General features: G+C 39.9%; 1 protein-coding gene across 5 annotated transcripts in view; it reads right to left on the bottom strand.

Moving 5' to 3' along the window:
- Positions 1-16,968: 16,968 nt before the first annotated feature.
- The window catches only part of LOC102219844 (coiled-coil domain-containing protein 42 homolog), a 34,965-nt gene continuing 25,962 nt past the window's right edge, over positions 16,969-25,971 (bottom strand). For 2 of the 5 annotated variants that reach the window (XM_023342789.1, XM_023342785.1), the window contains 8 exons: positions 25,076-25,132; positions 21,018-24,988; positions 20,814-20,937; positions 19,379-19,471; positions 18,771-18,962; positions 17,479-17,700; positions 17,235-17,390; positions 16,969-17,150 (listed from right to left, as the gene is read on the bottom strand). In XM_023342789.1, the coding sequence (XP_023198557.1) occupies positions 17,031-17,150; positions 17,235-17,390; positions 17,479-17,700; positions 18,771-18,962; positions 19,379-19,471; positions 20,814-20,937; positions 21,018-21,055 (945 nt within the window). In that variant the 5' untranslated portion in view covers positions 21,056-24,988; positions 25,076-25,132 and the 3' untranslated portion in view covers positions 16,969-17,030. Of the gene's footprint in view, positions 17,151-17,234; positions 17,391-17,478; positions 17,701-18,770; positions 18,963-19,378; positions 19,472-20,813; positions 20,938-21,017; positions 24,989-25,075; positions 25,157-25,971 lie in introns of all 5 variants that reach the window. The other 3 variants (XM_023342796.1, XM_023342804.1, XM_023342808.1) reach the window with 3 other exon arrangements.

Here is a 25,971-nt window from a genome sequence, read left to right as displayed (position 1 = left end):
TGATACATGATGTTTCTAAGTTGTAGAGCTTTTGCAAATGACGAGATGCATTTTAATTCCTTTCCTTTCAAATAAATAAGAAATTTACAAAAGGGTTTCTTCCATGCTCTGTTGAACTCAAGCTTCCCCAATCTGGTACATATTCAGGATATATCGGGTGTGAGGGTGTGCAGGGTTGAGGGTTTTTAAATGAGCAGATTTCAAATTCAAACGTGTCCCAGGAAATAATACCGATACCGTGGATTGATAAGTGATATTAAGTCCTGGAAAACACATCACCGCAGAACAAACTGAGGGGTTTTCTCCCCCCCACCCCCCCCACCCCCCCAATCAAACAAACTATTTAAGACAGATTGGGAATGGAGTTTGAGGAAAGGGAAATGACTAAAACTACAGCAAGGAACAAGTGTGGAATAGTTCAAAAAACCTCAACGGGATTTCATCATCCGTGAGGTTAAACTAAAGGAGAATGAAATTTTAAGTTGCTTTTTTTTTTTTTTTTGAAGAACAATATAACTTTATGTGGCAACTTGAAATCTGAAATGTCCTTTGAAGTTGGATTATCACGTTTTGAAAGCTCACTTTTCTTTTCATTTTCATTAATCATGAACAAAGCACTTGTGAAATGGAAAATCTGGTGACGAAATATTTGTTTTACACCAATTGAGGGATGTATCATGTGTAAGGATTTCTTCTCTTTGTTAATAATGTTTCTTAAAACACATGGACAGTTGGGGGGGTGAAATCCTCATCCTCAATCATTAAGTGATTTAATGTCCAATTTAACTGATTTATGACATCCAGATATAGATGCAGATGTGAGTATAACATGTTAAATATGCAATTAAGCTCAGAATTAATGATAGCACATTTTTATTTAATTTCATTTTAATTAAACTAGAATACCTGCTTCTGACAAAATGATAAAGACTAATAAAAATAATAATAATAATAAATTTAATTTGTAGTACATTTTACATTTTACGAATGTCGTTAAGGTAATCAAATAAGAATTAAATCTCTTGTGAGACAGAGAAAAGTTTGAAGTTGGTCTGAGGCATCCTTTGAGATCCTAACCTTTCAAAAGAAATCTTAAGGAATGTATTATTTACATTACGGGCATCAAACTCTTCATTTAGTTGCCAGTCAGTTTTTTCCACAGTTATTTTGGTGATCCTTATTGATGAGATCAGTGGTAACCCTTTAACTTTTTAAAACGCCAACAATCTGCAAAAAGCTGACTAACCCTCCTAAACACCCACCGTCCTGGTTTTCAGGGAAGGAGAAACTGCGGGGCAAAGAGACACGAATAAACGCAACAACATGATCTTTGCAGATGTCTTCAGACTTTTGACAGTGAAACTGGAAATCATGAGACACTCCGGGTCAGAGAGTTCGGTCTGCAGACTCTGCAGTGACGGCGCTGAAAGGCTGAGGTTGAAATAAAGGACGTGCCGAGCTGAGCTGTCGTCATGCGGTGATGAGCGACGACGTCTACGGGACGTGTTGCTAAGACATCTCTCGGCGAGCTTCAGACTGTTGTAGAGATGATGGGAACCAGTAGCAGCCGCGCGGAATGAAGCATTACCTGAAAGAAACAGGGTCACGCGTTCGTCTGACTCGACCCTCTTCCAGGCAGCTCTGCTCTGGAACATCATGATTTATGCTTGGACTGGAATTGCTGTCGCACACAGTGTTGAATTATTTTTGTACTTTCTGAGCTCTGTGTTAGAAAACACCTCTTTTTTTTCCCAAGCTATACTGCAGTTCTGTCAATCAAGATCAAATATAAGCCGCCGGGTACTACGGTCACTAGATGGTGCAGGAGCAGCTGTTCTTTTTTCTCTGGAGAAAAGAAAAAGTGCCCTTTTGAAATTGTGCTATTTATTTTTTTAACAATGTATTGCATGTGGTCCGTGGCAGTATTTCTGGGCTTATATTACCAGTGCTCCACATTATTTTTGTAACAGTTTTACCTTTTCATCAATCCATAATAACTTTGTCATTTTATTAATTCTAAGAATTACGTTAAAAAAAGAAAAAAAAAAAGATAAAAAATGTTTCCAGGCGGTCGTGTCACTGCGCCCTACAGGATTGGTTGCTTTGTAGTTGCGTTCACTATTACTTGTACATTCACATTAGCTTTATTTTGGTAAATTTACAAAATCACAAAATAATAATAACATTGGGATAACAATCGATAAAATAAAACATAATTTTTTTTTTACAACACAATAATTTACCAGAAAAGGAATAGGCTGAAGCCAACACCTATACTTTGCCTACCCTGAACATGAAAGCAAATGCAGGTATGAGAAGGTTTTCTGTTTCAAATTCATCAAATTGTTCTCAACTGTTTTGTTTTCACAGTGTGGCTTTTCTTTTTTTTTTTTTAATGACAGATAACTTTAAAGTTATGAATACTTTATATTTAAAGTTTTTAATTTCTTGTGAGCGTGAAATTAAAAATCTGCTGGCAACTCCACGTGTCTTTCAAAGTACCGTGCCCTTTCTTTTTTTTTTTTTTTGCACTTGAGCCCCCGCCCCTCAAAATGTCTGTGCACGGCCCTGACCTACACCTTCACCTTGTTTACCTGAATAATGTGAATCATGCGTGGAGCAGAGCTCACGGAAAACCTTCTGTGGGCTGGAGGACTTGTGTTTATTTTTCAAACAATATAATTTGCCGCAAAACTGCAGTTTATCCTTAAATTAAACACGTAAGAATAAACATGCTAGATTTAATTCCCCTCACAGGCTGCTGTTTTGAGATTTCGATCCCACTGCGTCATTTGTTTCCACAGTTACCCCAGACGACTTGATCTGAAGTTTCTCTTTCCATATAAACAGCCACATAATTGAATTATCCCCCCAAGTTACACAGCTCTGTACAAGTCATCCCTCATTAGCATACAAATTGAATCACAGCTGCCGGCTTGTTTATGGGAGCTGTAGGGGACGTTTTTTAAAGAGACAGCGTCCGCAGCAGAAGCAGACATGTGTCGCTCGGCTCCCGTTCAGATTCGTTTCAGCTACCAGATCTTAAATTCGACGGTCAGATCAGAGCCTAGGCGGTCTGTTAGAAAAAAGAAGCAAAATTCTGGCTGAGGAGCGTTTCGAGACAGAGTTGTTGTAATGAGCTTTACGTGGGGATGTGGTGGAAAATCTGTCTTTTTGTGCAAAATAAGTGACAACAGTCAGCATGGCAATCTGACCTTTTACCGTGTGTTTGATAACTCTGAATGAATTGTGATTTTATTAAGGGGGCAGTGTATGAATGGATGGAGGAACTGTTCAGTTTGCATTATAGGATGGGACAGAATTGATTTTTAATCCCAGGCGGTTGTGAGTTTCCAAAATGTTTTTCACTGATGCGTCTTGAGGATTGTTTGCCTTTGTGGGTGTGTTTATGTGACTTTAAAAAAAAAACTTGAGTACAGAAGCAGAATTGCATATGCAGACAGGAATGCTTCCTGTATGTTTTTTGTTTTGTTTTGTTTTTTTTTATATTTCTTTATTGAAGCACTGGTCTCTCTTTTGTTCTTTTTTAAAAAAGATTTTAATATTCGTGCTCTATGCCTTGTGTCGATGTTTGGGCATATCGTTTTAAATAATTGACTTATTTTTCTGTGCAGGACCTTGGTTCTTGTTGGTAGAATTTGGGTGTAAATAAAGCAGGACTGAACCAAATTGGTCTGTCAGCTGTATTAAAATCTTAGATTACATTTTTTTTATGTTAATTTGTTGAGCTTTTCGTAACATAAACCGACTTGGTTTCCTCACTCTTAAATGCAGAACGCTATTAATAAATAAAAACTCCTCTTCAACGCGTCGCATTTGTTCGATTAATCAATGTTTATAACAGACTTAATGTTTTTGTTGGGTTTTTTTTTACGCCACATCTTTGCGTTGCTCCAGTGTATCTAATGGACTCTGGTCTAATAAGACTTTTAATAGCGGTTTAATAAGACTTGACTTTGGAGACATTAGCAGTGACGCTATACGTGTTTTCAAAAGAACGAAGAATTTCTGTTCTTTTTCTAGTTGAACGCACTTTGCTTTTTTAAGTATCTTCCTGAAATGAATGCCTCATAAAACTAAGCCTTGTAGAGATGTAGCCATTTTAATACAGCACAAAATGAACCTACTCAGATATCAACTTCTGTTGCAAAAAGAAAAAGTATTTTCTTGTCACCCCTCCTATTCCCCTTAAAAAAAACCTTCTTTATACTAAGTTGTTCAGAGATGGTCTTATAACCGTTCTAAATGGGTTAAAACAGTATTTCGGATCCATATCGTCCTTGGCGCCGTGACGCCGCTAAGCTGCCAAACGTCTGCTGTTGTGGCTGGTCCAACTAGTTTACAACCAATCCGCTAAGCCCGTCTGATGAGCAGCACCTGCTGCTCTGGCGGCCTGGTGGGAGGCAAGAGAAGGAAGTCATCAGAAACAGACAAGACGGACACGGCGACTCTGGAGGAGCCGCCGAGATCCACAGCTCAGGTGTGAAAAATCTGGTTGACAAACGACTCAAGTTAAGCCTGCAGGGAAAGACGTCAGACACACGGAAGAAGGAGTCTTCGGGCAAACGAGACCCAAACAATACTTTTTGCCCAAATCGAGCATCCGCAGCAAAAACTTGGAAGTGGAGGTTTGCAGATGCCCTCTGTCTTAACCTGACTGAGCACCAGCTTCATTTATTTCTTTTTTCTTGTTTGTCTCCTGCATACATCTGGTATGTATCAGTACTTAAAAATGATTTATATGCGCAACAGGTCATAAAATATGAGCAGATGAACAGCAGGAGTCACATCAGTTCCTCCACGTGGCATTATGTGAAACAAAACAGTCAGAATAACCAGACGAATTCTCGGTAATTTACGTCACACGAGCCTGCTGTCGATGCGAGAGGGAGCTGGTGGCTCGTGTCTTCGTGCACGAAAAAAAGCGTGTGAGAGGGAGGCAAGAAATCTGCATTTAGAAATGTTTCAAAAAAAAGTTAAACAGTTTTGTTTTTTCCTAAATCTGTGGAGTTTGCGGAATTGCAAACGGTTAGAAAGTATGATGTTAACTTATTCTGGACTCATTCACTTCACAGAACACAAGCAGAGTTTTTTTCCCCCACTATTTAAGGAGATGTATGAAACTTAATGCGTACTCAGTAAAAATTTAAAAAATCTGTAACATTTATAGTGAAAAAGAAAAACAGTAAAATAGCAACATTTACAGACAACAAAATCCTTAACATTACATTACCATAGAAATGCCATAATTCAAGAGACAGAAATTTCAATTTATTTTTACAGTCCTGAACTGTTGAAATGACGGTTTGCCAAAATATTGTGCCATAATGTCTTGTACACTAAGGATGTATTTACTACAATAAATTCTGTCATTTTACAATAAAATGCCATAACGTATCATACAGTTATGCCACATTCTTCCCCACTGATTTAGACTAATTAGCAATTTTCCACAAACAGTGTCCAGTCCTGAAAGGCTTGAGTGGCGGCTGCCGAGAAATTACATCGTATTATCTTGTACACAAGGGTCACATTTACTTACAGCTGTTGGTATTTTACCATAAATTATGCACTTTTGTTTTTTTACAGCGTACAAAATTAAAGTTATATTTTGATTCGCACCATTTGGGATTAAGATTCTGATTTCAAATCAACACAAGCTAGAAATCGAACAGCCTGTTGTTGTTTTTTAAATACTATACATGTGAATAACCTCACACACCGTGACAACCCGGCTGCCATGGGGCCAGGCCTCATGCCTGGCCTGTTTTCACCATAAGTAGGGAACACCAGGGAACAGTCGCGTTGCTTAAGTGGGAGAGGAAATCACGGTTTTCTTTCATTTTTCTTTGCTTTTTTCGCTTTATGACTCCTCAGTCGATAAATGAGGGGCTATCGGCTGGAACATCTGGAAGGGATTTGCCTGTTTCTCATCATTTACACGGCTGGGAAGCTTGGCTTGCAGTCAGGAAAGCGCAGCAAACAGCCCAAGTCGCATCAGCAGAGAATCAAAGAGGTGGGAGGGAGCAGCAGAAGGGCACGCAATTACTCAACGGACCCATTAATGCCTAATGAGTCAACATGAGAAAACTAATTACAGACAAACAGGACAGAAGTTTCCCACTTGTTATCTTTTTTTTTGAGTAGCACTAACAAGGCGGAAGGAAAGAAGCTTCCAAAGTTTGGCTGCTGCAGCTACAGAGCTCCAGGATTTGTCTTGGCACAAAATATGCCAGTGATGAAGTGGTGAAAGAGAAAAATGAATGCAAAATATATGTCACGTTCTTCAGTTAATGTTATATTTAAAATTACAAACAAGAGCGAGAAACAGAAGAATTGGCACAAGGACGGAGAGAAGCACACACTGGAGTGTACAAAAGTGTGCATTTTAAAAACGTTACTTTAGCGTGACTTACTGACAGATTTCAAGGAACAAACATGAGCACATCTAATGCCCTCATAGCATGCAGACGTCCAACTGCTTCCACCTGTTGAATGGGGCGTTCGGGGACCAGTTCGGAGGAGGAATCTCAGCAACGACTCTGCTCTATGTCACTTTTTTTTTTTTTCTATTTGGAGGCCACTTGGACCTCTTGCGTGTCTTCTGGTGAAACCAGGGCTTATGGGAAAAGGAGAAAAACAAATTAATAATAAATTAACACGTGGGAACTGAGTAAAATCTGATGGAGATTTTACAATGAAGATACCCAGCTGCACGAGTTAAAACAACATGCCTGGCAGTGAAGCAGATAAATGTATTTGGTTTCCGCTTTTTTTCAGTGTCGGTATCAAATATTTAAATATTTGTATGTTATGATATAATCTGTGAAAAGATCAATCTCCTACACCTCCTCAAAAACCAACCAATCAGAGGCAGGATGAGAGCCTTAGAGCTGTCAATCATGCTAATGAACACGCTGCTAAATGTGGTAACGGGGGACTAACAACTTATAATTTTTGGAAAACTGTTTTTCCGCCATCACCAGTGGCCATTCTAACTAGCCTTAGCATTCATGGCAGGCTCCACCGTAGCTGAATGTTGCAGAGAGAAACGCATGGGTGATTGACAGCGCTAAGACCCTCCCCTGGCTCTGATTGGTTGTTTCTGATGGAGTCGCGTATTTGTGCAGGTGCCAGCAGGAACATAGGACGAAGGCAGAGAAACTCAAATGATCCATCCCATATTACACTGTCACAAGAAGGCGACAGTTTTCACAGATATGTAAAAGAAAAAAAGAAAAAGAAAAACATTCCTTGACGGGACAGAAACAGTTTGATTCTTCAGGAACATCATGTTCTGTCCCCCCCGCTGACAACGTTTTCTTGCTGAGCAGTTTGCTGAGGTTCTGCTAATCTGGGTATGTCTCGCTGTCGTATTATGACTCAATCATTTCATTGCGAGTGCATGAAATGCATTTAGATAAAAACATTCATGTCTGGAGCCCACTCGGGGATTTTGAACAGAAAATCTTCAAGTTTCACATGATGAACGTGACGGGAGCGCACCGTGTCTTTCCACGGGCAAATTTGGAGTAGTTGGCGCAGGAAAAGAGGTTTTAGCAACATTTTCCCTCGAGGTGAGCACCGAGTGAGCGTTGTGTGTCAGAAGGGACACATTTCAGCAGTCACAGTTTTTGGCCATCGTTGTGACGGCTTGATACGTCTCTTTGTCGCTCCATACATTCAATGAAAATAAAATAAAAAAACCCACTTAAATCAGCAACAAGGATTGAGAGTTTAATCAGGGAATCAATCACTGACTACTTAAAAACGTCCACAGCTAATTAATTAATTGCAAACGAGTTCTGTTTGTCTCAATGACAGTTTGCGCTGCTCTGTGTTATTCCCACTATTTTATTTATTTTTTTTCTGCAGTGGAACAAAAATATTTCCAGGTAACATAAATTGGTATGTCAGACGTATTTATATCTCGATGATTCGAGAATGCTCACAGAAACAAAAAACACTTTGATTTACAAATGATGCCGTCACCGGAGACTTCAAGCTGCGATGTTCTTGTGTGGTCCGTGAAAGCAAAACCATAAGTTAAGGCCGCGTTTCCAAGTCTGGAGCAATCTTTGAGAGCCGGTGTGAGTCATGAAATAAAATGGGGTTTGTCATTATTATATTACTATTATCTTTTGTAAGCATTTATCAAGTCAAAGTAAGCAAATTCAAAGTATTTACCCCCCACCAGATGTCTTCGGATTTACTTTTATACATGTCGCAAGATTGTTTAGTCGTTTAAATTTAAAAATCTAATGATCCAAAAGAGTTGATTTATTTGTTTTATTTATATTTTTACTTTTTCTCAGGTAGTTTTAAAAACCTCTTGAGCTGGAACAAATAGATACAGCGGGCCCAGAAATTACCTTTCCCTCCCAAGTCTCTTTCGCTGCCATTTTGGGGGTAAGTTGAGAAATCTAAGAGCTATCGAGAGCGTAGCTATCTTTGGAAAGGATTTGTGATTTCATTTCCTAGGGTTGCTTAAAACAAACCCTCACCAAAAACACTGAGCAAATAGTCTTTTTTCTTCTTTCTTTCCTTGTGTGCACTTTTAACCGATTAAAGATTTTTCTTTTCCCCCGAAAAAGTGACAACGTGCAACAACCTCATAAAACTGGTTGAACCCGCACCTTTCTCCACTTGCTCAGCTATGTCTGTTCCTCCCCTTTACTTTAGCTGAAAGCCACACAGAAGGTGCCTCCTTCTCGCCCCTGAAGAACAAGTCGCTGCGGGTCGTTAGACGGCTGAGAGTCAACTCGTTTGGGGTTTTTTTTTTACGCCGCGTCGTCGAAGAGAGCGAGAGCCGCGCAAAAAGAGCTCGAGCGCCCTGAATGCAAAAGATGCTAACGGAAGTATGTGGTCAACAGGCTGCCAGTAATGAAGCGCATTAAAATTTGATTTCATAAAAAAAAAAAAAAAAAAAAAAGAAGGAAAGAAAGACAAACATCCAGAGCTCATGACAAACTGCATTCCCATCGGATATTTCCTCTCACGCGGGCCTCGCGCGGATGATTTCTTTTTTTTTTCTTTGATCTTTTTTCTCCTTCCCTTCCTCCCTGCGCGCATTAGGTTACACGTCGGTTTCATGACTTCAATGTAATTCTCTTTTAGAGCAGCGGTCTGATCTCCAGCAGGTTCGGTTGCGAAGCCTGGAGAAAAGCGAACAGCTCAGGAGTCCACCTCACTGATGAGGCCGCTGTTCTGGGAAAAGTGCGGCGTTTCATGTCACTGAAGGGTGAAGAAGATGCGAAGTGGCAGGGCAGAAGAAGAAATGTATCTCAGCTATTTGACTTCTCCTTTAGACTGGCATGAGGTCAATTTTGTAATGGGATAAGAATAAGATCTCCTCTGTTGTTTAAGGTTGTTTTTGGGTTTTTTTGGGTGGGGGGTGGAGAGGTTTAAGAATTTCTTTAAATGAGTTTACCAAATTAAACCGCTGCAGCGTCCACATGCTTTTTCCTCCTTAGCAGCAGAGCTAGTTTGGCAGCCGGCCCTGGAACAGCTTTCTCAGGTGCACCGGGGTAACGGTGTGTTTGACTTGGAGGCCGTTTCCGGCTTCATTATACAGCTCTTTCATTTCACTCAAAAAAAACGTGCGGATTATTAAGATGGGCAGCCTGCATTTCTCTGATTTTCTTTTAGTTCAGCTCATTCCCTTCACCACCGTCTCTACCTGCCTTGAAGTTGACCGAAGAAAAGGATGTTCCCAAAAAAATGTTATAGGGTACACTCAGTCTTTATCCAATGCCGCTTTTTCCGCTAATAATGATCGCAGCTCGGTAAAAAAAATTTGACCAAAATCATAGAGGGGCAGAGTGAAAAGAACATTACTTCATTGCTGAGGACATGGAATAATATCTACGTCATTTTTAGCACAAACGATCGATCACCACAAACCCTCGTCCTTAGTCCAAGTAATATAGACATTATCCTGCAGCAGCCTAACTACTCCAGAGAAAACGTTCAGAGCAGATAGTAGACGATCCAAACCATCGATAATATCCATCCCAAGTCGTTATCAGTATCAGATCGACACTTTAGTTTCAGATTCCCTCTTGAAATTGTATTGTAGTTTCTCAGTTCTACTGTAAAAATAAAATGTTGCTTTGATTTGCTCTGTGGCAAGTCACAGTAATAAATTTCACTGGCCGATAAATTGTCCCAGTAAATATCGCGATAAACAGCAGTATTGTCTTTGCGAGGCAATTTTCAAGGAATATATTGATAATAGCATCATAATTCAAGTTTGCCCTCTCAAAGACCGGTAAACTTTAATTTTGTAGGGAACATTTAACACTGGAACTGGAAGACGTATTAAATATCCAAAATAAACAATATCCATAACCAAAAATAAAATGGATTATGAAGTCTCCTTATGGAAAATCGTCTTTCAGAAAAAGAAAATCAGAATGTAAATTACAGAGTTCGTTTTACACGGTGATTGCTTGTTGCGACAGACTAATTTGCTCTCAATAATAAGTATTTGCATCTTATTTAGAAAATAATGCACACAAATGTGTTTGAGTTTTCTATTGTTCCTGTATGTCATATAAAGATGTTATTAACGTATTTTGCAGACATTTATAAACTTTGGCTAAATAATTCTGTCCAAGATTTTAACAAAATAATTCAAAGGAAAAAAATCACAAAAATGCATTGCAATGATTGCTGCTTGGATCCTACAATGTTACACTTGTGGTCTCCGTTTGAGTCGATGATGACTTATGACTGAAAAGAAAGTTTTCTTCCTGTGCACAGTACGTCAAGAGACCTCACGGTAACAGCTAATTTCCAGCGTAGTCCAAGCTCATAGAGATTGCGTAATAAAGGGTCCATTACTGCAACGTGACAGTATTAAAATCTGTAAAAAAAAGTGGGTGAGTTATGGCAGGTTAAGGATCCATCATCGCTGCTCCAAATGCAGAGTACCATATGGTGGCTCAACACTGGCACGAAAGAAATTTCTAAAAGCACATCCATCTGGAATGCAAGAATCTGAGGTTCCCAGCAGAGAAGTGCTGCAGTCGGGCCAAAACCTGCATCAGTTTTTGTTTGGAAAAGTAAAAAAAAAAAGCATTGGCCCATTTCTTCAGCTGGAAGGAGTACAATAAACGTTTTATTGGAACAAAATGTGTTTCGGCAGAGAGTCCTTACTACTTACCATTAAAGGAAATGTTTATTAGAGCAATTTCACGTGGCGTTTACCAATTGATAAGAGCCGAACAAAAGGCCAACAGCAGAATACATTTCTGGAGTGAGGCAGCTGGACGTGAAGGTGAGATTTTTAGTGACTGCGCAACACTTCTCGAATCCTCCCTGCCGTTAGAGCGTCTCTTCTCCTCCCCGCAATCCAAAAGCCACTTGATGTCAGCAAATCCCATTGGCTGAGAGGGTTTCAGGAAGCAAGAGGCATTTAAGTGCGGTACATTTTTCTTCCACATTCATCTGCTCCCCTCCGCCCCCCTGTCAGCTGCTCCTACAGCTGGTGAAATATAAATGCCTCACATATTGATTTAATCCGTTTGCAGAATTACCATTTGCAGCAAAAGATGGAGGTCACACTGTGAGAATGAGGTTAACGGCAGAATCGGTGTGCTAACCCTTCGAAGGTTTACGATAAATATACTTTAAATATCAATTAAAACACAATTAGGTTTTGCACAAAAATAAATGAGCCAGGTGTTTCTGATTAGGTTAAGGGAAACCAGAGCAATCTACTGAGAGGGAGATAGTTAAACATGAAGAATTTTATAGGACACCTGAACCACCTTTATTGCTACCATCCATCGTATTTTTTCAGTAGTGTTGAGGTTTGTAGCTCATGCTGCTGATATCAGTTGATCCATTTTCACGTCTGAAATCGATAAATACTGCATGGCAGAGTAGTAACCACAACGCTTGAGCGTCACGAAACTCAATCAGTGTTGAAACCCCATGCGAACACACCGATAGCAGCAAAGTCTTCAGCTCATAAAGTGAAGATTTACATGGCCACATTTCCAGGAGGTCAGCAGAGTGGTACCTAGAAGACTCAACAAACCGGCATTCCACTGAAGGGCTTAAAAGCCTTCTGTGTTGAGACCATTCAATTCAACCATTCAAAACACTACAGTTCAGGCGTTTTTACTCTAATGTGCCGCCAGAATGCATAATGTTAAAAGATTTTCGTTCAGTTTTGTTTTGCTTGTGTCACAGCAGCTTCACTTTTCAAAAAGTGTATCTAAAGATGAAATCCCAATTTCCTGATTACAGGACTGGATCTTTATGACCTTTAACTTTTTTGGATTGTTTGTGCAGATTAGTCAGTGTGAACATTTGGGGTTCGTGAATTTTGTGACCGGAGATTCGTGGAGTTTCGACAAGAGAAAGGATCTTTGTTGCTTTAGGATTTAGTTAACATACTTAACAACATTATTCTGACTTGTAATTGTCACAAGCTACATCTTTTCAACAGAATAGTCAATATAGGTTGGAATAGTTCACAAAAGGATAATGTCCAAATAACATGCAAAGTGCAAAGCCTGGGAAACAGCAGATGTTGAGCCGTCAGAGATATAAATTAGACTTCTCAGACGGTTTTAGGGCATAAATGGGGAGTACAGTCTCACCACATAGATAACAGTGAGACATTTTACATCCCGTAAAGCAGAAAGCTGAATATTTTTTAGATTTTCTTGACAACATCTTTTAAAAGGACAGCAGATAGGCGAACATAATGAAACATGATGAAAAGCAGTAACTGGGAAAAACAAACAAACAATAAAGACCCCCCCAACAAAGATATTTGGAGAGAGCATCTCATTTTCTGAGGAATCATTTTAACCCTAAAAAAAAACAAAACACTGGATTTTTTAAAATGTTCACAATCATTTACAAGGAATGTGCAAAGTGGAGATTTCTCAGGGTCTGGAATAGGAGATGATGTGTGAATGGATGAAAGGTAACATGCAGATGTTCACTAAAAGAAGGAAGTTTGCGTCGTCTAACAAATGGTTGCATTAAAGCAGAATGTGAATCCGGGAGGCGGTGAAATTTGAGGCTGTGTTCACACCATCCCTGTTTCTTTCCTCTATAATCAAACTCTGATTTGTTTGCCTGGATGGTCCGATCGGTTTGGGTTGGTGTGAATGAACCTGAAACTCTGATGTGGACCAAAAAAATGAACTCTGGCCCACCTAAAAAGCTAGGTCTCAGTTAGGTCTCGGTTCGGTTCGAATGCGAACGCCAAGTGGACCGGAAACCTCTCCAGAAGTAGTAAATGGACTATAGTGCAGGTCATTCTGGGTAAATACAACCAAAACAAACGAGAGTCTGGCTCCAGAGGAAGAAATGTCTGATAGTCTTTTGCCAAAGACGAAAGAGAAATCCTACAACCACTAAAGTCTGACACCGCTTCATGTTTCACACACTTTACATGTTGTGAAGAAGAAAGTTGCGCTCTGATTTTCGTGTTGTTTCCTTCAGTTGTTCTTGGTGCAGCGCCACCACAGGTCGGAGGGGTGAGCAGATTTTTCAAAGGGTTTGGTTTGTTTGGCTTTATGTTGTCGAATGCCGGAGAATCCAGAGGCTCCCTAGAGGAGCGACATGGAGAGCGGGCAGTGAGAAAGATAACCAGGTATCACAAACTGTAGCATGGAGGAAATTGAGACTATCAGTGTAGGTCAAACATCAGGTATGAGTTCATGATGGGAGCGCAGTGACAGGATGAGTTGCTGAGTGCATAAAGACTTCAGAGACCCTTAAAAAAAAGAACTGATGTCCTGTCAGAAAAACTCCAGCTGCCGCTCTCACTTTGAAAAGGTTCTAAGTTTAAACAAATTGCCTTTTAAATGTTAATGTTGCAGTTGTTATGTTAACGCCCCAACACCTCTTATCCTATACATCAGTCTCACATAGTGCTGTTCCACTGCTGTCAGCAGGTTACTTTTTCTGTTGAGCCGAGCTGTTATTGTTGGCCACAACATGAAGATGAGCGCTTTAAGCTTGAGTATAGATTCGAAACTCTTATTTTGAAGTGACAAAGGAAGTAGTTTTTCACCGGTTGCCTTTTTTTGTTGTTGTTGACAGAGTTAGCTTGCTAAGTCATTAAGCTAACGTTTAACACAAGCATGTTAGAAGATGCTACAATTTTAAAAAAGTATGTCCGGAAACATTTTTGGGACTCAGCAAATGAATCAGTGTGACAGACAAGGTGCAAATTATTGTTAAGCATTGTAAAAATATCATAACAAACTCACTGTTAGACCTTAGTGTCACTAATATTAACTTACAGCCTTTGGATCTTTATGTCACAACTCAAATAAAGGACAGTTTTTCATTTCTTTTTTATTACTTTCACCTAAATTGGAATATTTTTACATAAAAAACTAAAACACCTAATCCCATAACAGGGTTCTCCCTACATATACTATGTAATATAACCCTATATAGGACTGTGACGATGAGTTCACGTCAGGGCTTTGTGCACATCAGTCAGTATTGTTCAAAGTAGTTCTTTAAGAGCAGCAGCTGTGCAATTACTGCAATGTGAGAGGAGAAAACCGTGATTTTCTTTGAAAATATCCACAACTTCTGTGATGGACTGGCGACCTGTGCAGGGTGTACCCCGCCTCTCGCCCAGTGATTGATGGAGATACGCACCAGCACCCCTCACATCCTTTCAAAGGCAAGCGAGTTAGATAATGAGGGGATCGGTGGAAAATCCACAACTTTCTTTATATTTCGTTGTCAGGCAAGACTTCCATTTCAAGACTCGCCGAAGCCACTGCCATGTTTCAAGTTGAGGACAATGCTTCTTGGGCTGCAAGTCGCTTATTTCCTTCTCCAAACATAAGCAGTGTCTCAACAGGCATCTGACTAAACAGCATGGTTCTGGTTTGAGTGATCATTTCCCGGTAGCATGTTTCAGTCTGGCTTCAAGGTGTCTCTTCTACAGAAGCTGAGTTTTTTGGGGGGTTTTTGTATGTAACCTTACAGTCCACCCCTGCATAGAGCTCCAGTGATCTGTGGAGACATCCCTCGGTAGTTTTCCTTCCGTGGTATTTTGCTCGCTATCTTTGCCAGGGTTATTCGCATGTGCGTGCGTGCTTGTGTGTGGTCCACTTTGAATTTCTTGACGTTTCTTCTTGCGCCAGTTCTTGACACTTGGCAACCCTTGTTTATCCTTCTCCTGTTTTCATTAGCATCAACTATTTTGGCCAGTCCAAACTGATCTCTGTTGTTTTTGGCACTATGCTTTCTCGGGTGACAGCTCTAACCCTTCAAGACCCCTTAGTTTTAACTTGATTCCACAAGCTTTGAGCTTTGAAAATATCCAAGTTAAAGTTAAAGAAAATCAATCAAAAGGTCAGTTCTTTAAGTTGAGGTAATAATTTTGACCCATATAATGATAATTTCAGATGGCAAAGTAAGAAAAGGCCTCTAAAACAACAGAAATATTTTCAAATCCACAAAAATGTCTTGCTAACTTCATTCTCAACGACTTACGTTAAAAAAAAATGAAGACTGGGATTGCCTTTTGTTCACGAAGCCCTAAAATAGAAAAAGGGCAGATGTGATTCCAGTACTTTCCCAGATCACGACGAGTTTGATTAACAGATTAAAACTCGGCTAGCAGGCAAAAATAACGTGCCTTGCTAAACACTGTAGTGTAGGCAAACATAATATATGGTCGTTCGTTGCCTAATACTGTAGATTGGAGGATGATACCAGAAACTTGGCAACATAATTGTTTTTTTAGTGCAGCTATGAATGAGAAAGACTCCCCTTTCCTGGTATCAATTTTCTTCCAGTTGGAAAAAAAGAAGAAAGAAATGGGAACATCTGCTAAGAAATATGATTTGGACGGTTGTAAGCATGATGCGCATTCTTTCCTCTTCCTGACCCTGCTCGGATTGAGCAAAGGCAGATCTTCGCAAACTGTTTCAGAAAGCAGGTCAGGTAATTCGCTCCGTGTCGTCGCCTCCTGCTGGACCGTCTCTCCATCAGCTCTACGCCCCCCTTTGTGACCTCTCTGTGGCCTTTCCGTCTTATCGTGCGTTGTACGTCTAAAATGAGTGCAGCGTCTGTCATCAAAGCTAACAACGCCATAAATTAGCTTTATCTGTGGGCTCAGGCGTTCAGCACTGGTGAAAAATAAATAAATAAAGCCCCCTCTATTTGAAAAGTCCCAGTCTCACCTAATTGAGTTATCCTGCTTTTTTTCTGCTAATGTGCGAGAAGGGCGGGCCTGATCGCCCGTCTGCCCACGCGCACATGCAGCCGTCATGCGTGGCCTGACCCAGGGTCTGGTTGTCGTGGTCGGCCTCGACGTCAGCACCGCATTTTCACATTTGGTCTTTCACTTTTCGCATCAGACGCAAACCTTTGGGTTGAATAATAATAATAATAATAATAAATAATAGTAATTAAAAAGATAAACAAATAATGTGAAAGACTATGACAGAGTATTAGAGCCATATTAAGAAAAGAATTCAATAGAAACACGAGATTACTATCATAATATTCCAAGAAAAAAGTTGTACGAGAATAAAGTCGTAACACTGACTTTATTCTCATAGTATTCAGACTTTATTAACATAGTATTATGGTTTATTGTCGTAATATTCAGACTTTATTCTTACACGAATGTATTCTTGTAATATTATGAGTTTATTTTAATTATTTTGTGACTTTGTCATAATTTCATAGATTTTTTTTGTTTTTTGTCTTAGCGTGGGTCTTGTACTTGTTCAATTTATATTGTGAGATTTTATAAAAAAATTTTTAGAATATTAAATATAATGTAAAACATCTTGCGCAAGTGTTGCACTGGAATCCCACGTCCTACAAACCGCAACGATCAACTTCCATCCAGCTTTTCCATCCAATAGTATCCCAAGACTGAAAAATAGGGTTCAAGTTTGGGTAAAAAAAAAAAAAAAAGAAAAGAGAGTAGAAAAGTAATTTGTACTTTTTTTTTATTTGAAATCAACACCTTGTAATATTACAACACTGGGACAAGGTTAAACAGTTTGCTCCTTAATATTTGCAATGTTTTCTGGTCTGCTTCCTCTGGCTTCTCGCTGCACGTATGTCTGATAATGTTTCACAATGTCCGTGTGGTCCATCATGAAGTTCTTGATCTGAGGAGGAAACACACAAGCACCCATCAGTTCTTTCCTTTCTCACTCCGGCTGCCTTACGCTGCTTCCCTCAGGGTGACCTACCGCCTCCAGTTGTTTCTCTGTGTCGTGGATGTACAAACCGCTTACTCCAATCACCCCGCCGGCCATTTCGAAGAGGTTAAGGGTCGCGTACGTGATCTGGCCCAGCTCCAGCGTTTTCTTTGCAGCCGTTTCCTGAATTTGGTTCCACTGCCTTTCCTGTGGAAACACACGCGACACCTGAGCTTCTCTCGGAACGTCTTTTGCTTCTTGGCTACGGTGAGGCTATGATTAGGCGCCCTCATACCCATATCAGAGCTTTGGAGCGGGCCTTTTCCAGGTTCGTCTGGAGCTGCGACAGGTGGTTGTTCTTTTGCAGCCACAGCAGGTTGTGCTGGTCCTTCAGGATCTGGAAGGCTTTCTTCTGCTGCTCCATGTGTTCCTGCACCTGAGTCTCCCTCTGGTACAGCTGGTCCCTGATGTAGAGGAGGTTCTCGAAGTAGCCTGCGAGCGCGTCCACGTTGGTGAACTGCAAGACACGGAGTTAGGGTCGCCTGATGACAAACGGGAGCCAAAAATAAATGCGAAGTTCAAAATAAATTCAAGGGTGCGTTCGCACCGGCTCTGTTGCTGTAATTGAAATCCGGTTCGCTTGCCCAGAAAGTCCAGTTTGTTTCGGAAGGTGCGAGTGTGCAATCGATCCAGAAAGCAAACTCTGGCCCGCCAAAAAACCTTGGTCTCAGGTCAGTTAACGGTGAACTCTGGCGCGGTTTGAATGCATGTCTGAGCGTCAAGCGGACCGGAGACCACTCCAAATGCAGGAAGTGGGCTATAGCGGAGGGCGTTATGTGTGCAGGAAAAGGACAGATGGGATAGATCCCCTATCATGTTTGATTTTTTTTCTCAGATGTCCAAATGCAAAATAAAAATGAATTAAAAACATGTCCTGGTTTTAGATTTTTCAAATTTCCACAGTTCAAGTTTTAATCAGAGTTGGGCAGAGTACACAAAGGTTTTACTCAAGTAAAAGCAAAAAGGTATTTGAAATAAAAGGTACTTCAAGTACTACATAACTCAAACCTAAAATTAGATTTGATATTTAAAAATGATAGGATAAGACAGACAACAATAAATTCATGTGCACACTGTGCACAAAGACTTACATTAAAAGATGAAAATCCTTACAGCGGACTCATCAGAACCGCAAAAACATGATGTCTGACTTCAGCGTAAGCTGCTTGCGTGTGTTTCTATCTTCTGCATTCTTGGTTAAAATGCGTTTGTTATCTTTTATGATCAGCCCTAGCTTTTAGGGGTAACATTTTTAAAAACATGGACGATGTACTCACTGGCTGAATATGTGGAGGACTCAACAGAGTTACCAGATGAAGGGAAAATCTTGGAGATGTTGGTGAAAACCTACGGGATGCTGTAATGTCTTTATGGAGTTATGTCAGGTGTCTTTTTTTTATTTTATTTTTTTACTTCATTTAGACTGTTTCAACTGAACTTGTGTCCCAACTTGTCCTTTTTTCCCCCTCGCCATTTCTGTCAATGAATTGAAAGAAAACTGCGCCACATGTCGAGTCACTTCCGTACTTTTGTTAGCTTGAGCACGCGCTCCAAGAACTCCCTGTAGTGTGTGTATTTGAGGGTCTGAAGCTGCATCTCCCGCTTCCTCTTCTTCAGCAAAACGCACTCCTCCTTCAGCCTCTGTACTTCCGCCTCCTTCTCCATCGCCTCCTTCATCTCCTTCTCAGCCGTCAACCTGTCGGATTCCGTTTCTTCGTCCTGGAGCAGAACGACAGATTTACTCAGTGCCATAGACAAGTCGCGTAAACAATTTGTGTGCTTTTGACATCCCGTCAGCATGAAACAAACTCAGAAATGTAAGTAGTGTAATCCAAAACCTAAAGCCAAAGATGTGGTGACTAAGTATCCTCAAACAAATCTCATAGCCTGGGGGAGCATGTCCTATTTTTATTCCCCAGCTGGTAAACAGACGATTGTTGAGATATTTCTTTTCAGAGGGAAAAATAGGATTAAACATTTATATGTGAGCACACTTTAATAGAAAAATGAATATTTAGCAGTGTTAAATAATGACTTACAGATTGTCAAACTTGATAAACATGTTTTTGTGTGGGGGTGGGTGTGTGTGTGTGTGTAGGGATGGACGTGTGTGTGCGTGTGATTTTTGGAAGTACCCGAAAAAACATTTCCAGCTTGAAGCGCTGCTCGCGTGCTTCCTTCGCGGTTTGCTGCAGCTCCTCATTACGCCGATGTAAATAAATCAAATACTGCCACACAAAAAAACAAAAACAAAACAACAACAAACATCAACAAAACAGATACTCAGTTATAGTCATATGAGTCACACGATATGAGTTTTGACTTGGCGTACAATGAGAACATCATGATTCTGGCTCTAAAGAAGTAAACAAACAGTGCTGGATGTTTAAAAATTTACTATTACTTAAAAGGTGAATGACGCATCATAAAATATAAATGGTTCTAACTTATGCCTTGGTGGCTAAGATGTCTAAGCCTAAGGCTAAGTTTAAGCCAAATGTTTTGTCCGGCCTGAGACGGCATTAAAATCCATCCTACTGGAACGTTTCACAAAGCACCAACTATGTTTTGCATAATAACAGCATAATTCTGCCCAGATTTGAGCTTCCTGTTGTGTGTGTGTTTTTTTTTAACATAAACCTCTCCTTGCGATCCATTTTAGCGATCAATTGAGCTGTGCAGGTGTTTCAAACTGAACCAACAATAAAGGTGGTGTAAGAGAGAGAGAGAGAAAAAAATGCCTTTATTTATTTCTAAACAACTGGTCAAAGGTTTGAGCGAATCAGACTAATCTTTCTCTGCTGCTTCAGGGTCGTGTTAAGGATGTGATCGAGGTCAGCGGTCCGCAACCTGCAGCTCCAAAGTCACACGTGGGTCGAAATAACTCGAAAATAATGACAAACACTCTGTGTTTTGGGGAAACCCTCTGCATCACATTCACTTTTTATTAGGTCACACGCTGGCTATCTAACATTACAGAAATATAGGATTCAAAGGAAATGCATCGCATAAAAATTTTTTATCTTATCTTTCTGTATTCTAAAATCTAAAAGCAGCCGTGGAAAAAAAAAAAAAAGAAGCTTTTTATTGATTCAAGTAACACAACAAAGGGCTGCGAGCAAATTTCCTTTGGTAAGACACAGAAACGGGTTTTTGGATGATGAAGGTTTTTGGCCCCTGGTCTAGTTGTCAAATCTGAAACCACACTAAGACAACTACATAAAAAAAAAATTTACTTTTTTTTTTTTTTTTGAGTTTTCGCAAGCTAAACTATAAAAATCACAAAAATTTGACGTGACCTGGGGAAGAATAACCAATTCAATAATTCCGTCTGATGTAGTGAACAAGCAAACAAACACAAAAACAATACAGTTGCCCATCACCAAATTCAACAACACGGTGTTTTATGGAATCTGTAATTATTTTAGAAGTGACCCAGTTTTAGTTGGACCATCCCGAGTGTTGCAGAGCTCCGTGAATGTTAGTTAAACGCGGCAGAATTAAAACCAGCGTCGTTAGGGCAGTGTCTCCTTCAGCTGGGTCAGAACCGCCGGACAGACCGTCCCGAACCTGTTTCTGCTCATGGGTCTTCTGCCTGAGCTCCTCCAGCTCTCTCTCCTTGTCCTTCAGCTCAATCTGCGCTGCTATAAAGTCCCGTCCCGTCATCGCGCCTTGGACATTCGACTTCCTGTTCCTGCGAACACAAACAGAACAAACGTGTTGGCCACGATGGACCCGGACCGGGTTCGGCTGAAGGTGGGGGGGGGGACTTACAGACAAACCGTCCGGTCGCTGGTCATCTTGGAAAACATTGCTTGCTCTGTTTCCCGTCGGCCTCCAGATGTTGTTTCCCCCCCCCTCAATGTAATTCACTTCTACAGTAAACTCTCGAGAGCCTTTTCGTCGTCTCTATGGTAACGGGTCGCTTTCTTTCACGGGCGCAAACCGACGTTTTGTTTTGAAGCAAAACAGTGTTTATGTATGGAAGCCCGAGAGTGCCATTTGTAGGCGTTTCAGCTTTCGGGATTCAATGTAATGTGATAAAGAATTAGGGCTACCGGAGAGTGAAAGAAAATTAAAATGTGGCCACGGAGGAGTATAATCCCAAATTTCTGGATTAATTTTGCATAATTGCTAAAAAAAAAAAAAAAAATTAAAAAAGGATATTCTCTCATGTGGAAAAGTTGTACATTTGCAACACACGTAATTATTTTTTTCATGATTAAAGGTATATACTTATAATATTAGACCTGGAATATTCTCTAACATTGTAAAGCCAGCATGATAAATAAGTCAGTTTACTAAGATTATAAAGTCAGACATTTGGCACAAAACATACCATAGGTCTTCTAACATTTAAGTGGTACATTTTTAGATATACACACATGAATATTTTCCCAGAGATACAGAAAAGAACTCACATATACCCTCTGACATTTCGGAAAACAACCAGACATGAAATCATCACCAAACCTTAGAGGACTTCTGGTATTTTTTGCTGCAAAAATGCCCTTATATGTACGGTAAGAGAATATCAAAGTTTTAATACAATGAATTTATTTGTTTAATGATGCACAATTATATTTTTTTCTTGCAAATTTATGACTTTCTGTCATCAGCGACTATCCAATTCTTTTATTGAATAGGTTTTTGAAAGTCACATCGTTCTTTCTTTTACCTACGGTGCAGCTAACACGCCGTTGCTAATACTCCTTGGTAAAAAAAAAACCCCGACGTTCAAAATGTGCAAAGGTAGCAGAGACATACTACCTATAAAAACTTGTTCCTGTAAATTGAGTGAAAGAAGGTTCAAATATTAAGTTATTTGTTTTTATGTGGCAAAACATGAAAACATTTATCAAGTGTGAACTCGCTTGCAAGACATGCTGACTTAGAGATTGTACACAGTTCACAGCATTGCTAAACCCTCTAACCGTGTGATATTTAGTTTCTTTACTTAACCTGGAAATAAACAACGGTCTCATTCTGGAGGACATAAGAAACGATGTCAACGTAGTCTCCAGCTGAAAATAAAGCACTGTTCCTTTGTCGAAAATAATTACCTTTAATATCTTCTGCCAGGTTTGCCAACAACAGAACAGACAGAAAAACCCGATTCACACACTTGCCCGCTTTTCAGTGCTTTTAATGAGAATTTCTAGAGCCGGGGCAAAGTTCAGAAAACCCTGAAATTTTGTGCATGTAAGAAAATCTGTTTTTGATGTAGCCTGTTGTCAGTCGGCAGTCAGGCAGCAGACACCCTGAAGCTTTTTCTGCTCCCACGAAAGAAGGATAAATCTGTCAAACACGACCTCAGCTACTCTAGTTTACGGAGATCTGCAAATCCAGCCTGGGGTCACTTCCAGTTCGGTTATATAAAGATCGGAAAACTACCTCTCTAACACATAGGCATACACATATATATAAGGGATAAAAGGTGGAAATCATAGAATCAGGAGCGTTAAAGGGATCCGCATGGCAAACAGGCACAGAATTACCTTGACTACTTCATATGAATTTCAAAGACTAAACATTGCATTTCAAAGGGCTTTGAAAAATGTATGAATGTCGTGTGATGTGTGCTCCTCTGTTCCGAGGCCCGTTCATCAGCGGCTCAGAGAAAACGAGACTCCACTATTCAAATGGAAACTGATTTGGTCAAAGGCCTTTTGATTTTCATTGTACTGCGAACTGAATTTATATTTCACTGATGAAATCCCATGTGCAAAACTCAAAAAAGGCAGTGTACGAAAACACAACTTTATTGCTGTGTGAACACTTAAAAATGTAAAAGTGTGATTTATTTACCGGGCTTGTTACAAAATGCCCTTGGGGGCGTTCTCTTTCAGACTGCACGGGTTTTCCAGCATGGAAACTTCCAAGTTGACTTTATTGTCTAAAATTGCAAATGAATAAATCTTTAGATCTTTCATGCTGTGCGGGGTAGCCTGCCATTTTGTCCCATTTGCTGCTGGAGACGACTCGTCCACGACGACCCCGCAAATACTGAGCGTGTGCTGGAAACGGCGGGACTCACGGAGCTCATACACAAACAGGAAGACAATACAAAAAAGCAAAAAAAAAAAATTTAAAAAGAAGGTCTAAATCAGTCAGTTACAGATAGAAAAATGACAGGTTAAAAGTATTCATATAAATTTAACATCTCTATGCCCTTCAGTTGTCGAATTATAGAGAAATCAACAAAGAATAGTTAAATGAAATACGCCTCATAACCTTGGAATAAAGCTCTTGCACATTTTGGCTTTTTTATTTCTTTTAAAAAAAATAAAAAATAAAATCACATCTTATAAATTGCAGGAGGTCAAACTGCTTGTGGGAAGAGTAAAATGGGCATCTCAAGTACGTAAGAGCCTCGCTGCATTTCATGCTAAAGCAGTTACTGAGGGCAGCCAACATAGCCGCGCTCCGCCCACGAACATCACGCACTGCACGCAAGAATCAGGCTCGTGAAAAATCACCAGGATTTTAACAATCATTGTAGCAACATGTCAAGAATAAAAATATGCAAAGCATTTTGAAAGATTCGGTAAGTATTTTTGGTTGAGGAAAAGGACGAAGGACTCCTGTCTCTCTGCTCGCAGTGCAGGAGTGATGTTTTATTACACTTAGACATAAATATGTAAAATGTAACAACACAGGAACCCATTAGGTTGCCAAATAGAAAAAAAAATAAAAAGGAAAGTAATAAAAACATATTAAACACCTGAACAGAGAGATGTTCATACAGAGCTAAAGTATTGTCTTAGAGGAGGACGGCAGAATTTACTCGCCATTTCGTGTCAAAATGGTGAACAGAAACTGAAAATATGGTTATCAGATGTTAAGGTTGTAAAAACAGCGGGGGGGGGATAAACCAAATCTACTCTTCTGCCAAGCAGAGTGAGCCGATCCAAAGGGGGAAATTGGGAGGTGAAGAATGTTCCACAAAGTGATTTTGTGACTTGGCCTCACACACATATAAACTAAAGTCACAGCCCTTTTTATCTTTTCAAAAAAGGTTTCTTGCACCCTAAAAAGTTTCAATGTTATTTGGTCAACATCGTTATTTTCTTGTGACTAACCTGGTCTAATTGTAACATTTCATTCTTTGTGTTTTGAGATCAACCAATGCAATTACTATTAGTGCAGCAGAGAAAATAGTGCTGCCATCTATTGGCAGACACGCGCAATTACTTTGCACCACATTCCTAATAAACTAGCTAATAAGAGCTCCAAGCTAGAGAGAAAAATATCAGAAATGTTCCACCAATCCACAGGCTCCCCTACAGATGTGATTTTCAGTTTGTGTCGAGTCTGAAATGTTACCGTCCACGTTTCATATTACCAAAGAAAATTGGTTCCACGCACACCATGTAGCGTCATAACCTGCTCTGGCTAGCATTCCTAAAATATGATGACTGCGACTTTATGAATAAAAACAACTGTTCAGCAGTGAACAGCAGCTAAGAAACGCCTCACGGTTGTTTTTTTTGTTGTCGTTGTTGTTGGAAACAGTAATAAAAACAGATTGGATCAGTTACAGCGCTGAGTCTGAAGCGCCGGTCAAGTCTCATCTCTTCTTCCTCGGTTGTTGTTCGGTGCCTTCATCACGACGAGACGTCGTTAATAATACGCAGAAATGCACCCGGGGGGACGAATGAATGCCTGCTCTGCTTGAGGACAAATGAGATCCTATCGAAGGCCTGACTGCGTGTGTAACCCCTGTCATTTGCGAACAAATGCGCCTGGAAACAAAGGCAGATGAAAATTGAGAAGACTTCATAAATAAATGCCATACAAAGGTTCTGGATTTTGAGTAAAGGTTGACTAACCTCGTGAGGGTTCAGTTCATCTCAGCAGGGTTGTTCTGTTTTGATGGCTGCCTCCCTCTGGACACGAGGAAAAACATTAGTCTGAAAAGGTTGCATTCATTTATTATTTAATTGTTTTTATTTTATTTGCAGTATATTTAGAAATAGCCATCTCAGAAACTCAACTGTACGGAGTCCACTTGATGACATGGGGGATTTTAAAAAAAATTTTTGCATCCCCACGCAATCATGTATTTAGCAGCCATGCATCATCTTGATTACTGAAAGTCTTTCTGCTACAATGTCATGTTTTTGAAATATTTTTTCACGTACACAATGTCCCATCCCCACTCTGAAGCCCAAACATGGCAGAATTGTTTTGCGAGAAAGGAAGAAAGAATAAAAACGATCCAAATTATTGACTTTTTTGAGTTATATTCACAGGGTAATATCGACCGTCTGACAGTTTTGTTGTGTCTGTTAGTCTGAGTGGTTAATAAAGGCCAAATCCCATCGCCACCGAAAGACATCACACAAACACGAAGAAGCAGCTAATAGATGGATTTTTAATAAGAGTTAAGAATGTATAAACACGGGAATCTTTAAATTTGCACCGCACAAACTATTTAGTAACTGTTGTTAGAATCAGGATTCTGTGAGCGGCACTTTGTTGTTTTTTTTCTTGTGTTTGTCATTTAGTAGTACGGTGTTAAAGTAGTAATATCGCTGTTGCTACGTCGTCTCGCAATGTATAAGAGCTGTGCTTGTTTAATCTTTTAAAAAAGTTTGTAAAGATATTTTGGCAAAAAAAACCAAAAAAAAAAACCCAACAAAACTAGATGCTGCTCCTGTATTTTAATCTTAGTTCTGGCAGTAACATACTCCCATACTATTGGACCAAATCCAAACGATTGCAA

The sequence above is a fragment of the Xiphophorus maculatus genome, chromosome 2 (genome assembly GCF_002775205.1).
Source record: "Xiphophorus maculatus strain JP 163 A chromosome 2, X_maculatus-5.0-male, whole genome shotgun sequence".
Lineage (NCBI taxonomy): Eukaryota > Metazoa > Chordata > Actinopteri > Cyprinodontiformes > Poeciliidae > Xiphophorus > Xiphophorus maculatus.
This window is presented reverse-complemented; position numbering and strand designations above follow the sequence as displayed.